General features: G+C 39.2%; 1 protein-coding gene across 1 annotated transcript; it reads right to left on the reverse strand.

Annotated features, from left to right (window-relative positions):
- Positions 1-6,023: 6,023 nt before the first annotated feature.
- LOC107284677 (glutathione S-transferase omega-1-like) lies at positions 6,024-17,549 on the reverse strand. Its single transcript, XM_015812777.1, has 6 exons — positions 17,430-17,549; positions 15,926-16,034; positions 14,344-14,566; positions 11,161-11,262; positions 7,442-7,548; positions 6,024-6,141 (listed from the first exon to the last, which is right to left on the reverse strand). The coding sequence occupies exons 1-6, from the start codon at positions 17,506-17,508 to the stop codon at positions 6,024-6,026; spliced, it is 738 nt and encodes a 245-aa protein (XP_015668263.1). The 5' UTR covers positions 17,509-17,549.
- Positions 17,550-18,732: the final 1,183 nt, after the last annotated feature.

Here is an 18,732-nt window from a genome sequence, read left to right on the forward strand (position 1 = left end):
TAATTTTCTGAGATTGTGGATTTGGGGTTTTCATGAGCTGTAAGCCATAATCATCACAGTTATGACACATCACGGCTTGAACTATCTTGCTTTGCATGTAATGAGTCTATCTCATATTAGGTTCACCTTTTAAGTTGCATTACTGAAATAAATGAACTTTTGCACGATATTCTAATTTTTCGAGTTTCACCTGTATATGAGTAAAATTTAAATACCCATATCATGTTAAAATATTTGTATATTTATAGATTATATAAACTTGAAAGTAAGAGTATGTTACATACACACTTAAAAGTTGGGCCCTGAAATTATTTATCCTTGCTGGCAACTGCCCCCTGCAGTTTTCTTGGCAACATTTTGAGAAGTGATTTACCACTTCTTCCTAGGGCTAAGAGAGAGGGATGTACCTAAAGCCGGACTAGAATACAATCTAGCCCAGGCATGTCAAACTGCTGGCCTGCGGGCCGGATGCGTCATGCTGAAACTGCACCCACCCCATTGCTGGCAATGGGGAAAAAGTTGCGATACATTGTCGCAAGTTTGACATGCCTTATCTAGCCTAACACTGTAACTACTATACCCAACTGGCTCTACATATACATGTTTATGGGTTATAAACTCACTAATCACTGGTAACAAAATTATAATCAACCATGCCCAGAAGCTTCAACTGATCCAGAATGCAACAGTGTGGATGGTGATGGATATGCCTCAGTATGCCCATGTAACATCTTTGCTTCGTGAGCTGTGTTGGTTGCCAGTTTCTGGGCGCAATTAAAGGTTTTTATTTATAAAGACTGGCATGGCATGGTTACTTGAAGGACCACCTGTCTCTCATAGTATCTGGCTGATTCAATTTGACAGGATTCGCATGCTGTGGGTTCCTTCAGTTAAACAATCCCATTTATTGAAACCCCAAAAGTGCCTCTTCTCTATAGAAGCACTTGCCCTCTAGAACAAGGTTCCCCACAAGATCCAGATGGCCCCACCTTACTGGTGTTTTGAAGGGCTTCAAGACCGGGCTGTTCTCCCAGACCTTTAGAGAGTGTGAGGGAAGCCCTCAGATTCTTTCTGTTCCAGTTTAGTTCTGTCTATTTGCTATATTTATCTCCTATTTTTGCTTGTATTTGAATAGAGCTGGGACCCTGGAGGTATAGTCCAGCTCTATGTTCAAGCAGGAGAACCTATATCATTTCAGGCAAGTGACGGTCTAGTCTCTTCTTAAAAACGTCCACGATTTCTGAAGGCAATCTGTTCCACTGGTTACTTGTCCTCATTGTTAGGAAGTTTCTCTTTAATTCTCTCTTTGATCAGTTTCCAACCTTTGTTTCTTGTCCTGCTTTTTAAAAAATGATTTTTTCTTGTTAGCCACCTACAGTTATCGAGAGTCGACTCCTATATACATTTAATAAGAAAAATATTTTGTAAACATTTCAACAAAAAAATTAAGTATTACACACAAATTCTTTATAGTCTCCTTTTTGTTTTGTTTTTCCTCATTCTTTCCTTCTTTTCTAAACTTAACTTAAAAATGACATCTGTAATAAAAATAACAATCATGGATCTTGTGCTGTCCTAAACTGGAGATACTAAATCTTTTTTGGAGGGAGGATGGGACACTTCGGTAGAAGTTCTGGGGTCATACTCGGTATATTTTAGCTGGGCATGATGTACAGGAGGATGGCTGCCTGCAGTCTTAGGAAAAACATGCCTTCCTGCTCAAGTCTGTGCCACTGAGTGACCCATCTTGCTTTACGTAAGCAAAGATGGTGAGCTTGTGCACGGCTCCTCACAAACTGCAATTTGAAAGCTCATAGTTTTATGGTATCTAAAGTTATTATTTTTGAACTTAAGTTTTGTGTGTATTTGATTTTTTATATCATGCATGAAGATTTGATAGTACAAACAGATATCTTAGAAATAACACAGAGTAGAAGGTGCATATAGAAAGTTCCAGATTCAGTTCTTAGCATATTCAATTATTAAAACTCCTGGCAAGAATGGCAAGAACCTCTGCAAGGTAGAGCAATGGTCTGTTTAAATTGCTTTCTTAAGTTGGCACATTTTTTAAATCATCAACAGGATTCTTGGCCATACAATAAAAAGTATACCTAACAAATTGGTTTTTTTTGCAGTGTTCCCAGCACCACACCTTCCCCTCCCCCTGGCAAACTTCCCACATTGCAGGCTGAAACAAAAGCTCACAAAACATGTCTGAACACAAGGTAGTCTCAAAGTGTTTTCTACTTGATGTGGGTTCATTAGATTGATTTTGACTTTATGCCTTTAGACTCCGTTTAAATGTATCTCTATTAATGACGTAGTTATTGCTATTTCATATTTCCTTCTACAGCAATGCAAACACAACTTTGAATTTTAATTTTATAAAGATTAAAAATTGCTTTATATCTATACAAAATGCCCATTCATTCAACTCAGATTTGCCTATACTGAGATGGGCAGACCTGAGACTTGCAGGTTCTACAACTTTTTTTAACTAGCATCCAAGATCTACCATCCAGGGCCTGATACAAAGAAATGCATTAAGAATTAAAGAATTTTGAGTGTAAGAAAAGGAGCACCAAACTTGGCTCCATTTCATAGCATAGTGTTGAACCAAACAAAGGTAATTTTGTGACAAGCTCTGATATACATTTGCATGCCAAGTACTTTATAAACAATTCATACCCCTTACAGACCCCCTAAGTAAACAAGAGTTGATACCATCTACATACTACAAGGTAAACATTGCATTCAGCAAATTTGAATTCATAACTTGCAATTTACATGGGATTATTTATAAGTTTAAATTAAGAAAACAATAGAGCAAGTGCAGATGTTTAATCAGTTGATTTTTTTTTTTCTTGTCTTGGCAGTAAAGTCCTTAAGCTTTCAGAATGTAATTGATTCATTAGACTTAAATTACCCATTTAAGACAATTCCACAAATGAAAAAATAGCTTCTCGGATGGTATTGATCTTTCTACCTTCAAGAAACATGAGCAGCTATAAATAGTGTCTAGGCATTTGAAAATGAAGATAATTCACTTACAAAGCGGGAAAAGTATATTTTGAAACATTTTCTAGTTAGCATTTGCAGCTGTGAGACAATTAAGAAATTGAAATTACATGGAATTGCAGAAGACACCATATCAAATATCAAGAAAAATATCAGCTACAACTTCCCCCTAGTAGAGTTCCAGAACTCATAAATTACTGGAAATTTAGCTGGCCCTGCAGTAGTAGCCCACACTGTAGTATAGTATTGCTTATATAACCACAATCTGCATGTGTCAAAAGGAAACCTTTTCTCCAAACATTGCACAAAAGTCATTGTCTATGTATGTAAAAGAAAATCTAGGTAAATGTGAAATGTTTTAGACCAGTGATGGCGAACCTTTTAGAGACCAAGTGCCCCAAAACCGCCCCGCCCCCTGCCCGTGCCCCAACTCCACCCCGCCTGCTCACAGGGCCACCCGCCTCCATTGCCCACTACAGCAAATCGCCCAGGCAGTCCTGCAGCGCCATGGCAGCCATGCCTTCTGCCCGTGCCCTGCAGCGGCATCTGCACGCAAAGGGGCATGAGGGCAGAGTCTTGTCCCTGCTGCCCAGCTATTGCGTGCAGGCTGAGCCTGGGGACGATTCTCCTCCAGGGGGGTTGCTGGTGAGAGGGAGGCGGGGGAGGTGAGGGGAGGCGGGGCTAGGGCAACGGCATGCGTGACCACAGAGAGGGCTCCGAGTGCCGCCTCTGGCACACGTGCCATTGGTTCGCCACCACTGTTTTAGACATTAGATGCTCTTCGAACTAATGAACCAGTTAAACTCTTCATTCACAGATGCACAAGATACATTTGGAGAAAAAAATAGTGAAATATTTGAAGAAAACCTTCCCAACTGTTAAACAACCAGGCAACCCAAAATTTTTGGGAGGTTCTATGGCAACCAATGCCACAGAAAAAGATGTGTAAGTGGAAGCAAATATGGATTCAACTAAAAGTCTCAAAATCAATAAAGAATTGAAGCTGAAAGTGGATATTTTAGTGCAATATTCATCTGAAGCCTACCTAATTATACAATATTTAAATGACTGAAAGATAAATATTTTGTCATGGCCTTCACAGTCCCCAGCTTGAACATAATTAAAAATCTGGAGATCTCCAACACATAGTGTGTGCAAAGAGATCTAAGATATTTTGGAACGGGACAAGTTCTGCAAGGAAGAATTCCAGAAACAAGAATAGTTACTTTAGCTCAGACATGTCAAACTCGCGACGTCACGTGACATCGTACAACATATCGGGACAGTTTTGCCATTGCCGGCAATGGGGTAGGCGTGGCTTCCGCGTGACACATCCGGCCCGTGGGCTGGCAGTTTCACACCCCTGCTTTAGCTGGTTACAGGAAATATTTATAGAAGCTATTTTTGCCAAAAGTCATTTTCTAAATAACAAATGAAAATACACAAAAGTTTCTAAATACATAAAGGTTTCTATGTCCGACCTGTTCATTGTTTTATTATTTTGAATCTGTAACTGTGCTTTAATAAACATGCACAAATTTCCAAAAAGATGTGTTCAACCTTGTATCATGTAGATGCACATCTAGTTTATGTGGGATTCATATTTGATGCAACTGTACCTATCTAGGTTAACCTGCTTTTCAAGCATTATTACTTGGAGAGTACTCATGCTGCTACAGACCAGCACCAGGTAAGGCAACACGAATCACAGTTCACGCCAATGAAAAATTTTCTGAAGCAAACGGGAGCATGGATTAGAAGAGAATACTACTCTCAATTAGAATTGAATTGAATACTTTATTTGGCCAAGTGTGATTAGACAAACCCTAACACCTGAACTAGAGAGTCACTATCTAACACTCCAATTTTACTTTGATTTAAAGCAAAGATTTAAATATGGAACAATAAATTTATGGTTGAGACTGACAAAGATAAGTTCAAGCCTGAGATGGAAGGTCGTGTCCTGAGATAAATACTAGTAAATGAAAATCAGAAGTGTGCATTTATCATACTGATCTCAATTTAAGTGCCAGTTGAAAAAACAAAATGCTTCCTATATAGTTGCCTTCCCCAATCTGATTTCATCTAAATATATTAAACTAATATATTGATATTGCTTGCTGAAAGTGTCTGGGAAGATCACAAATGGCAATTGAGGATGTTGTTCCCATCATAAATGCACATAAATGCACAACAGTCACCAAGAATTCAAATCATGATCACATGACAGTGGTGATGCTGTAAGGGCAAAGACTGGTCATTTCATGTTTTTCAGTGTGTTATGGCTTCAAACAGTTGCTAAACAAATGCTTGTTAACTGAAAAATATCTGTAGTCAGTCTTAGCAAGTGTGAGAATAACATTTTTAGATACTTTCAAAAGTAGTCATGGTTCATCTCTCTGCTATACTGAAAGACAATACAGAAGACTCAAAATAGGTACCCAGACCAAAAACCCTTTGCTCTAGGGACAATAGTTTTCTATGCATGCCAGGTTGCTCAAATTTCCTATCCGGTTGCCTAAATAAGGGAATACAAAATGGAATACCTATAGTTTCATAATAAAGTACAGGTTTTGCATGCAAAGCATCCATGGTTCAAAATCTTTTGACTTGCTAATGATACAAATATGCCAGTGATTGTATATAAATCTACTTCCAATGTTCTTGGAATTCTCCTGCCCCCTTCTCTTACATTCTTCCAGGAAAAATTCTGGATTTGCTCACAAGCATTTAGTTCTTTGACGTCTCTCCTAAACAGATAAATAAGGCAAAAAAGTCAAAATTGTCATTTAGACTGGTAGAAAAATGGTAAAAAAACACTTTTCTTCCTGATCAATGTTGGCCATTTTCATTTTGAAAGGAAAACATTTATTGCAGATAATTACTATTTTGGTGCAAATATATACTGACAAAACACATCAAGACTGAGCAAAGCATAAAAGATATCAGATGACATGCTGGAGCAATAGCTATCAATATCCCTTGTCATCCATTGAAAAAGTTTCTCATAGTTTTCNAAGAAAGCCCTTAAAGATTTGAGGATCAGTTATTGTAGCCTTAACAGCTGGGTCTAGCTTCATCATATCAATCCAGCATTTTAATCCTGGAGTATGGTCCAAACATCTGTAAAAGAACAGAAAAAGATTTGAGGTAACAGTAAAACTTTGAGGCAATTATCTGGTTATGTTGCCATTAAGATAGTGTTCACTGGCATATTTAGGTCAATAGTATAGAAAGGATCCAGGTTCAGTATCCAAGTAAAACTGTGAAACAACTTTGTCTGAAGCCCTGCTATCATTAATTGGGATGGAGAATGTACAAATAGTCCTCAACTTATTACCATAATTGAACCCAAAATTTCTGCTATGGAGACATTTGTTAAGTGGGTTTTGCCCCATTTTATAATCTTTCTTGCCACCGTTGTTAAGTAAATCATTGCAGATGTTAAATTAGTAACACAGTTGTTAAATGAATCTGGGTCCCCCAGTGAGTTTGCTTATCAGAAAGTCACAAAATGTGATCACAATACCCCAACCATCATGAATATGAGTCAATTGCCCAAGCATCTGGATTTTGATCATGTGACTTTAAGGATGCTGAACAGTCATAAGTGTAAAAAACAGTTATAAGTCCATTTTTTACAGAGCTGTAATTTTGAATTGTCATTAAAGGCACTGTTGTAAGTCCAGGACTACCTGCATTGATGCTTGAGACACTTTTTTACATTCCTAGGTGTAAACATATATGGTTCTCAACTTGGGTTGTACAGATATACCCAGATAGCTGTAGTTTAGATCAAATCCATGATTTCATTACTTCAAGTTCTATCAGTTCAAATTATAGGGGGTTTCCAACATACATGATTGGCTTCCCAAACTTTCAAAGTACGACCTAAAAAAGCACTGCTGACAATTACCATATGGTAGGAAGTAAATACAGTGTTAAAATAATCTAGCCAAAGCGTTCTACTTCCACCTTTGAATTAGAGGAACAGAGACTCTGGTTTGAAACTGTCTCAATATTCTTGTTTGTTCCAAAGCTCTAAATTCTGATTTGCTAACTCAGAAGAGCAGAATGTCAACAGGCATAATTACATCACACCCAATTCAAAATATGGACACGGGCATCAGTCATGAGAAGAAAAATAATGATATAAACTGAGCAGAACTGAATTGCTAATAAATTCTGGTTCAGAAAAATGTATTTTATCTACTTGCCTTGGGCAGCAAAGGCAGAAGAATGGACACATTCAAAACAACAACAAAAAAGATTCTCCTATTCTCTTTTGCGTCCTAATGATATTACTTCCATGAAAATTAGAAATAAACATATGGGGCTAATACAGCTTTCCTTGCAGTAATCTGAAAAAGTAACCAGGCACAAGATTTAAGAGCAAAAACTATAAAACAGTCAAAGCACTTACTCAAGTAACTGGAAGGCTTCTATCCGTTCAAACCATGGCCAGATTAGATAATCAATCATGGATACTGAATTTCCACCAAAGAACTTAGTTTTATGGTTTGCAAGCATCTAAGATATAGGGAGATGTGACATTTCTAAATGAAACCAAGGCCTGATACCATTTTTACAAAAACTAAATACGGAAAGTTGAGAAAAATTATAAAGATGGTTCACTGCAATTCTTATTCTGATCGTCTGTAAATTAATGTATTTATTTAAATTATTTCTATGCTGTCCAATCATGATAACACTTTTTGATGTAGGAAACAATAAATTCAAATTTTAAGAAATGGATAACAGATACAGAAGTGTTAGTGCCAACACATTTCCTTTGCCAAAACTTAAAATATATTATTAGGTTTAAGCTATTTAGAATTAAAACTAAAACACATTAGAATATTGTAAAATCAGATTTTAAAGAAAAAAACTATGAGAGAAAAAAATCTTAGAAGTGCTTATAAATAGAAGTAACTATAAAAGCGAGAGGGAATGAAACAGAAGATGGACAATAAAAATGGATCCATGCAGAAACAACCACCTGAAACAATCTTACAAATTGGAAATACAAAAACATTTTCACTGTAAACAGCTTCAAGCATGCATCTTCATAAAACTCAATTCAAGTACCTTGGAAATGTTTTGAATTCAGATCAACTTTGCTTCAAGTTCAACAAATTCCCAGAGCTTCTAAAATGCCAGAAATAACTTATTTTGAAAAACGAATTCCAAGAACTTTTTCCAAGTCTTGCACTCAGACTGGCTTGAAACAAAATATTTTGTATACCCCTACTACAAACATATTTCCACTAATGAGACTGTATTTCTCCATGCACAAGTATGTCAGCAGGGATATTCCGTCTCCTTTAAAATGATTTAAATAGAGTTTTTAAGAATATGTGCAGCAGTAAGACTTAATTCTAATTTGTACTATTTTGTTAACAGAAAGGGATAGGGACAAAAATGAAGGCATCAATTAAATTGATTAATCTTTAATGAAGAGAAGGACTAGGGCAGTGGTTCTCAACCTGTGGGTCGGGACCCCATTTGGGGTCGATCGACCATTTCATGGGGGTCGCCAAGGAAGGCTGTCCACCATTTTTTTTGTCCGCCATTTTTCCCCCTTTTCCGGCGGGTGCCTTACCTCCCTTGGGCTGGGCCAGCTGGTGGTCAGCCTGCTCCGTCTCTGCCGCTTGCCAGCTACGCCTCGGCCAGCGCAGGGGGCGGAACCACGCATGCGCGGTGCTCCCGGGCAGGGAAAGTCCTCGACTTACGACCAGTTGGGTAGTCCTCGACTTACGACCGGTTTAGTCCTCGACTTACGACCGGTTTAGTCCTCGACTTACGACCGGTTTAGTCCTTGACTTATGACCGGTTGGGGTCGCGGCATTAAAAAGGTTGAGAACCACTGGACTAGGGGTTACATGATAGGAGTGTTCCAATATCTCAGGGGTTGCCACAAAGAAGAGGGAGTCAAGCTGTTCTCCAAAGCACCTGAAGACAGGACAAGAAGCAATGGATGGAAACTAACCAAAGAGAGAAGCAACCTAGAACTAAGGAGAAATTTCCTGACAGTTAGAACAATTAACTGTCGGTCCACAACCTGGGAAGGGTGAGCACTGCTAGTCTAGGGTATACTTGAGGTATTGTCTTATTACTGTGTGCACATGTAACTTCTACCAGATTTGTTTAGTAAGGGAAAGGATTGGATAGAAATAAGGGCTATAATCTTTTGTACTCAGTAGATTTAGCAAGTCATTTTGGACCTAAAACAAAGGTCTGATCTTCAGACCACCTTCTCTTGATGAAATTAGTGCAGATCATCTNCTAGGGTATACTTGAGGTATTGTCTTATTACTGTGTGCACATGTAACTTCTACCAGATTTGTTTAGTAAGGGAAAGGATTGGATAGAAATAAGGGCTATAATCTTTTGTACTCAGTAGATTTAGCAAGTCATTTTGGACCTAAAACAAAGGTCTGATCTTCAGACCACCTTCTCTTGATGAAATTAGTGCAGATCATCTCTCATACAAAACAACCATGACTTTGCCAACCTTCCTAACTAAAGTTAGGAGTATCAGAAAGAATGTTAGGAATTGGAATCTGTCCAGTAAGTTCAAAAGGAGGAACTACTAGGAGGACTAAAAAGAATGACAAAAGAAACAGTGAATTACAGAGAGTAACGTGAACTTTACATCTCTGCAGAAGCTCTGTATGAATTTGCTGGAATTTCAGGAAGAGGATAAGTCCATCTTATTGAAGCTTGGGGCAATGATAGAAAGACAGTTGCAGCCTGATTCCTAGTGCTGCTGCTCTGTGGATTCTTTTCAGTGTTCTTTCCATTCTACATCCTCCTGGATCTATAAGCCCCTCTCCTCCCTTTCTATGGAAGAATAGGTAAAAACATGTATACCTGCTGAGTTTGTGCTGGTCTGATTTTTCTTAAAATAAAAATATTTTTATAAGTTACATAAATCTTTAAAAGATGCAAGAAGCATAAAGGACACACAGTTGTTAAGACTTGTTCCATGCAACTCCCCTGTAAAAAAAGTAACTTGCCTGGAATAAATAGCCTCAGACAAAACCACATCTACTCAAGTACTGTATGAGAATGGCTCCCCCTAGGGGACAGATTCAAGCAACTTCATATAAATTAAATTAAGTTACTTAAAACTACTAGAACAGCGGTTCTCAACCTATGGGTCGGGACCCCATTTGGGGTCGATTGACCATTTCACGGGGGTCGCCAAGCAAGGCTATCCGCCATTTTTTTTCCCTTTTCCGGCGGGTGCCTTACCTACCTTGGACTGGGCCAGCTGGTGGTCAGCCTGCTCCGTCTCTGCCGCTTGCCAGCTACGCCTCGGCCGGTGCAGGGGGTAGACCCACGCATGTGCGGCGCTCCCGGGCAGGGAAAGTCCTCGACTTATGACCGGTTGGGTAGTCCTCGACTTACGACCGGTTTAGTCCTCAACTTACGACCGGTTTAGTCCTCGACTTACGACCGGTTGGGGGTCGCGGCATTAAAAAGGTTGAGAACCACTGTACTAGAAGATCTGACAGTTCAGTGTACCTCTATAAAAATACTGTTAGGATCAGATTATCACATAATAAAAAGCAACATTGTCCTTAAAATGGCAATAACTCATGGGAACAGAATAGAAAAGTTCACCTAGCATATACGATATGTTAATCAGCATTCAAGGAATGCAGGGAATTCTCTAATTCAGGGGTCCCCAACCTATGAGCCGCGGCTCTTGGCCAGTGGGCTGCAAAAGTGGCTGGCCAGTGTACATATATATGCGTGCGCAATCCCAACTTGCACTAGCACCCGTGGCCCCGTTTGCGCATGCGTGTGGGTGCAAACAGGGCTGTTAGCGCCAGGCGTGCGCAGCCCATTTGTGCATACGCAAACGGGGCTGTTAGCGCTGGGTAGGTGCGCGCGGCCTGTTTGCACATGTGTGAAGGGTTGCTAGTGCCAGGCGGTTATGTGCGGCCCATTTGCGCATGCGCAAACTAGGACGCTAGTGCCACACCAGCACATGCAGCACCGTTTGCTTGCACACCAATTTGGAAACTGCTCTCCTTCCCTCCAGAAAGATTAGAGACCTCTGCTCTAGTTCATTCTGTTCCAAGTCTCATGTCTTCCAGAACTATTCTGCCATTAAAGTCATCAACTGTTTACCTCTTCAAGCTTCAGAAGCTTCTCCTGGTACTCATTTTTTAATGCTGATGCATCTTCACCATTCCTGATAGCCCGAGCATAGCTGAAGCATATTGGAGGTAACTAAGTAAATCAGAAATGATACATTACCAAGATGCACAAAAGTATAGGATTTTCATTCAAGAAACAAAAGATTATGATGGAAATGTAGAGATAATAACAACGAAGAAGATAATAAATTGTCCGTATAAATCAGAATGGGATCATATGTGTTACAACAACACCTGGACAAAGCGTCACATTGCTTAGCATCAGCAATCCCTGCTGTTAAACAAGAATTGTGGATTGTTAAGCAAATGCCTCTTCACCACTGCTATCTTCCAACAACCAGGTTCAGCAGGAAAGCTGGCAAGTACTAGGTGGTTTGCAAGCAGGCTGGCAGGCAAATGGCTGCTGCCAGATGGCAGAGGGAGCAGGCCAAGAAAGCATAACCCAAGCGCATCAGGGCTTGGGATAGTTGCTGCTTGGTGGGAGATGATGCTTGAGAGTGCACAAATGGACAGGTGGCATGCCATGAGCGCAGTGGGCTTGGGGTGGCTGCTGCTGGATGGGAGAGGATGCACAAGGGTTCATAAGTGGCAGATAGGCATGATGGAAGAAGGTGCGCAAGAGCATGCGAACGGAGGGGGAGGTACCATGTGAGCACAGTGGGACCTAGGCTGGCTGCAGCCAGATAGGAGAGGACATGCAAGGGTGGACAGAGTGTGAACAAGGCTACATGAGTGGTAAAGAAGACACAATCCAAATGTGACAGGGCATGGGGTGGCTGTTGCCCTGTTGGAGAGCAGGTGCCCAACGTATGTGAGTGGTCAGGGAGGATGTGTGAGTAGTTGGAGAGGTTGGGTGTGAGCTCAAGAATGAGGGAGAATGCACAGGTGCAGGAGACTTTCCCAAGCAACTGGCTTCTCTATTGACTTTGCTTCAAGGAAATCAGCAGAGGTTACAAATAGCGATCACGTGAGTGTGGGTCGCTACAACTGCTATAGGTGAGGGCAGGTTGCCAAGCACCCAAATTGTGAGTTAAGTGACCACAGGTTGCTGGACAGACGGAGCTTCGAGGACGAATTGTAACTACCAATTATTCAACACCACTGTAATTTTGAACAGTCACTGAACAAGTGAACATTAACCAAGGACTACCTGTATTTATTTAACAGCTCCTATAGTCCCAAGATCATAGCTTTACCGTCCTTTTGAATAAGGCAGCATTAATCACATCCAGTGTCATTTAGAGTTATCAAGCATTCAGAATGTAGGAAAAAAGTTAAAAAACATTGTTCCTTTAATTTACCTTATATGAGATGTAGGTGATAGTAACGATTCATCTCTAAACTGCCTATATATTCCTTTGTTCATACTGAAGCTCACCATATTGACTTCAGAGTGTAAGTTATCATTCTAAAAGAGTTTTCATTAACCAACAGAATTTTCATTCAGTGATACCAAAATCTTGGATATATTCTTCATGATCTTTAGTAAATAATCTAAGGCAGTGTTTCTCAACCTCAGTAACTTTAAAATGTGTGGATTTCATCTCCCAAAATGCTAGCTGGAAAATTCTGGCTGAACCTGGTGGCAGTTAATAGGGGAATCAGCCTAGAATCAAGTGAACTAAGTCCAGCCTCTCTTGAATTTCATTGACATTATCTAACTCCAAGCATGGCTACCCACTAGCTCAGTGATGGCGAACCTTTTAGAGACCGAGTGCCCAAACTGCAACCCAAAATCCACTTATGCATCATCGAGTGCCGAGTGGGCGTGGCCGATTGGGTGGGTGTGGCCCATTGGCTGGGCGTGGCTGCGGTGGTAACGGCAGACTGGGTGGGACTAAAAAGTTCAATCAATCAATTCCAACTTTGCAAGATCTTTTTTTTTCCCGCGAGAAGTTGAAATTGACTGATTGAACTTTTTTTTTTTTTTTTGGCACACGGCGGCGGAGGCCTAAAGCGAAAAGGTTGTATAAAACCCAGCTGAAGGCCTAGGACTGGGGCGACGGCACACGTGCCCACAGAGAGGGCTCTGAGTGCCGCCTCTGGCACCTGTGCCATAGGTTCTCCACCACTGCGCTAGCTTATCTAATTCCAAGCATGCACTAGTTGAGTGTATATCCCTGCATGAGTTCCAATACTTCAACTGAATTGGAGACCTGATCTTTTGCACCTGACACAGTTTCCACACAGACATGGAATGATTAATATTTGGAAAGAAAGAATGTGAAAAACAATTACCTAAACTAATAAAATCTTTGCCCTTCAGCACACCACTCAAATTGAGGCTGCTCCAAGTCTGGGTCAAAGAATATAATTAGATAATAAAATCCTACTTTCCCTCTCACCTAGGAGTCACAAATCTTCCATAATCACTACAGACCCTTTCACCTATTTTCCCAAATTTACCTCATATAGCTCTAATAATGTTTCTAATCAAATCACTACATTTTAGGCTTCATTTGTGCAAGATATCATAGAAAGTATATTATAGCAGAAGCAGCTAGTTTTAAAGCATTGAGTCAGTCATAATTTAAACCCTAGACCACCACCTAACATGAGATTGTATTGCCCAGTTATCTTAAAATGAATGATTAACTTTCCTTCCATCAATGAATTTATTCTTTGATAGAATTCATTTTGCCTATTCAAATACATATTAAGAATCAAAGAAGAAAGCCATATTTTCAAATAGATTTATCAATGCAATATCAAAATATCAACTACAGGTAGTCCTCGACTTACCACAACTGAGCTCAAAATTTTTGTTACTGAGACATTTGTGAAGTGAGTTTTGCCCCATTTTACGACCTTTCTTGCCACAGTTGCTAAGTAAATCACTTTACTTGTTAAATTAGTGACACGGTTGTTAAGTGAATCCGACTTCCCCACTAACTTTGTGAGGAGGTCGCAAAAGGTGAGCACATGACCCTGGGACACTGCAACTGTCATAAATATGAGTCAGTTGCCAATTGTCTGACCATGGGGATGCTGCAATGGTTATAAGTATGAAAAATGGTCATAAATCACTTTTTTCAGTGATGTTGTAATTTCAAATGGTCACCAAATGAACTGTTGTTAAGTCGAGGACTACCTGTATTAGTTTTAGTCAAATCGTCCAAACTAAAATGAATTTCTTGCTATGCTTCAGTAGTACCTTGGAGTAGTATTCCAGAAGCATTTTCTGATAAGCTTTTTCATAAGGGTCCGCAGGGTATAATTTCTTTTCTGGGTAAGCTTCATCCAAATATTCACAAGTGATTGGGGATTCACTGATCAGCTGACCCTTGCTTGTTTCTAGCACAGGTACCATTCCAAGTGGGTTCTTCTCAAAAAACCACTCTGGTTTGTTTCTCAAATTGATATTAACAATTTCGTGACTAAGTAGAATGAGATGAAATCACCAAGTTAATTCTTTCAGGAATATGTTACTAAGACCAGCTATACAAAAACAAGGAGGTTCAAAGTCTTGGTGGGAAAACTAAGAGGAGGGAGGTATGTTGGATATGTTTAAAACCTTGACCTATTTGTAAAAATAATAAAGGCAGGATCAAAAATGTAAAGAAAAAGATATGACTGGTAATTTCCTGTTATACGCTGTTTGAAAAATGCAGCATGGAAATTCTAACTCTTGGAACCAGAAAAGAAGACTTTGGGATTCTGATTTTATGGATATATCGGTGTGTCTCTATATAAAGTTGTCTCTGCACCATCTAACCAGGACAACCAGAACATTTCAGTCTGACACTGTGCTCCATCATAGTTTTGGATTTCATGGCATGACTAGGAAAGTAACTCACACTTGGATTACCTCACAATAACCTTTCCCTAGTATAATCACCATATATTAAAGTCATGGTAAAGCAAGTTTTATCTTTCAGTAGCATGTAGATGATCACAGTTCAACAGCAGCAGTCTTCATTAGCATTAGGATAGGAAATCACCTGGGAATAAAAAGAGCACCCTGAAAAAGCAATGGTTATTCACTTTCATATTGTTGCCAAAAAATCTGAATGGAGAGACCTATCTACGAAGCCACCAGAAATAAAACTCATCTCTAGAATCCTGACTCTAACTTAACTTGTATGGCAGGGAGGACAGTCTTTTTTTTAAAAAAAACAACACATGTCCTATGGTTGTTCATACAAAAAACAACTTACCATTATAATAAAATGGATCATAGGCAAATGCTCATTATGTAAAAGGAGAGAGGAGACACTATTTAAAAAAATATAACCAAATGTCACATTCCTTCAATTTGCTTTGGAATCCAGAAAGGAATGTAATTCAGGCAAGCCTATGCCTGAAATACTTCATCATCTAAAACCAATAATCTACTCATGCAATCAGTTCTGAGATGATGATCTCCAATCAGCAGCAAGACAAGAAATCCTACAAATGACTTGGAAAACATATTATATAATCAGAGCAATAGACATACTTGCCAGGATTTTAAAAGAAAACAACTACCTCTCTCCCTTTAAGCTATACATCAATTTCCCCATTATATTTTTAAACTAGTTTTTATATGAAATCTCTCTGGAGCAAAATCCCCTATTGAAAACAAATCTGAAATTGAAAATGTTCTATAGCATTAAGAGAAGGGAAGTAAATGTCTTTAAAGGCAATTTTTATAAGCCCAAATATCTACCAACCCTCTGCTAATTTTCAACTAAAAAGCTGTTGGTATTTTTATATTAAGCCCTAATGAATATGGAATGCAAAGTATCTGCTCATACTTGATTCCTTTGGCTTTTAGGACGAGTAGTGTTCTTTGTGCAAAAGGACAGTGACGCATACTGTAGACACGGATGATTCCTTCGGGTACTGGCCCTGGAGCAGGGGTTCCTGAAAGATATATACAAATCTCTGGTCAGAATTAACAAAACCTACATTCTATACTACAAACAATAAGCCGCTGTTCAAAAAAATAGGGCAGGAAGAAGAAGTATAAACAGGTAATCCTCAATTTACAACAGTTCATTTAGTGACTGTTCGAAGTTACAATAGCACTGAAAAAAGTGACTTATTACCATTTTTCACACTTATGACCACTGCAGCATCTCCATGGTCACATGATCAAAACTCAGACGCTTGGCAACTGGCTCATATTTATGTCAGTTACAGTGTCCCAGGGTCATGTGATCACTTTTCATAAACTTCTAACAAGCAAAGTCAATGGGGGAGCCAGATTCACTTAATAACCGTGTTACTAACTTAACTGCAGTGATTCACTTAACAACTGTGGCAAGAAAGGTCATAAAACTGGGCAAAACTCACTTAATAAAAGTCTCACTTAGCAACAGAAATTTTGGGCTCAATTGTGGTCCTAAAAGGGAGAGAAAAAAAGGCAGGGAATAAAACCCTCAAAACAAATATTCTCTATCTACCTAGTAATTATTGCTACTCATTCCAATAGTTTACACAGCCTGCCTTTATACATATGCTAAGCTTGTGAACTATGTTTATGGCTCTGTGTTGTACAAATTCACCCAGTGTGTTTAGTGTATAGTTCAGTCTGTTCAAAAATCCAAATAAAGTTAATTCAATACACCAAGATTAAAATTACCCAAGCTTCATGTGTTTTTTACAAATACAAATATTAAAATTTAAGTCATAATAGCAATGAATGAGTCGGCAGAATACAAAGTCCTTTTGTTAAAATATTCCTTATTGGCCAAATTATAAGCAATTTTATGCACTCAAGTTTAATGTCTGTTAACATGCATACTGTAAATATACTGGGGCAAGGCTGCATATCGGAGCACACGTTCCACTAAAAGGCACATTAGAAATGTACACGCCCTCGACACATATTTATTTGGCTGTACAATTTTAAATATGTAACATTTTGTTTATCCTAATAATACTAAAATCCATTTATCGCTTCTGATCACACAACATCAAGGATCAGGGGTAACATCCTTAACGACACGATATTCCTCCCTAAACTCCATTGCGTGTCGTCCCCCAGCTCTTGAAAAACGATGTGCGTGAAGACCAGCCCAGACCGACAACTAACAGCCCTAGAAACGAGGGTTGCCTTAACCCTGTTGAATTAGATCAGTGTTTCTCAACCTTGACCATTTTAAGGCATGTGGACTTCAACTCCCAGAATTCCACAGCCAGCAATGCTGGCTGTGGAATTCTGGGAGTTGAAGTCCACATGCCTTAAAATGGTCAAGGTTGAGAAACACTGAATTAGATAAACGCGCTCCTCCTTGGATCAGAGCGCTTTCTCACCTTTTCCCAAGCTTCTAGCGAATTCCCCAGACATCTTACTTCGTGCCACCAGACAGAAAACAGAACCAAATGTGCACATCGGAATCCCAAAGGTTATCTCTTTTCTCTTCACCAGCCTCTCGACGCAGTTTGGCTCCTCCCTCTTCATTGGTAGGCACCATCTCCCTCCGCCGAATGCTAAAGAACTTCGAGTTGAGTGATTGATTGCGAAGTAAAGTACTTGGCGGGCTGAGCGAATTGATATCGCGGTAAATAATTCCGCGTAGCAAACTCTGGGACACAGTTGCTGGTTAACTGTGAGGCTCCGTACATATAAGCGCAGTTAGGAAGAGTGCAAATTCCATCGACTGTGTAAATATAGGTTTAAAAGTCAAATACAAGAATTAAAAGGCGTAAGAACAATACGACAAATGGATTCTACTCCACGTCCTCTACCCGGGTTTATTTTCGTTTTGTCGGTCTTCGGACGTCAGCGTGTAATTTTCTTAGGAGAGAATTCAAAACGTCCCACACAAAGCTAAAGGATAAGTCATGTCATGTCAACCCCAGTAACATAGGACTTATACTAAACCCTGTGATTCAACTTAATGTGTAAATCGGACAACTTGCCTGATGATGCAGGTAGCTATGCAACCAACACAGGAAGGTAGATATGAAACTACCATCAGCAGCTATATTTAAAATGAAGGTATATCCTAGTGTATTATTATTTATGCTTCTAAATATTGGACAACTTTTGTTGGGGCTAGGTGTTTTTGACTGGTAAAATGCCCAGAATCTCTGGATTGGGTTGGTGTATTAATATTTGTATAAATAAATAAATCCATAAAACTTTTTTCTTGTGCGTATCACTTAAAGTTAAAAAAATGCTTACTGGTTGTGCACACTTAAAATCATGACCAGAAAGGGAAAATAAATCCTCCCTCCCTAAGATACCTTTTACATTCTGTAAAATGCTGATTGTAATTGATATCTCATAAAGTAATGTACACAGTATATTTTAAAACTATATAACCAATAGCTAAGAATATAACAATAAGAGGACATATCTGAAGGAAAGTTTATAAAAGAAGTAGACAATCTGTTGGGTCATTGTTTAAGAGATACTACCTTACCAGATTCCTCAATGCCTTCAAGAATGGCCGAGTTCCTAATGTACTGAAAAGTTCTTAAAAATTCAGGAAGATACTCAAGAGATGTATGTGGCTTGAAAGGTAGTCTTTGTTGAACTTATAGCACAGTCAAACATCAGCAGTTTACAAAAGGAAATGTTTTATGACATTTTGTATTATGTCAGAAAAAG

The sequence above is a fragment of the Protobothrops mucrosquamatus genome, unplaced genomic scaffold (genome assembly GCF_001527695.2).
Source record: "Protobothrops mucrosquamatus isolate PMUCROS unplaced genomic scaffold, P.Mucros_1.0 scaffold110, whole genome shotgun sequence".
Lineage (NCBI taxonomy): Eukaryota > Metazoa > Chordata > Lepidosauria > Squamata > Viperidae > Protobothrops > Protobothrops mucrosquamatus.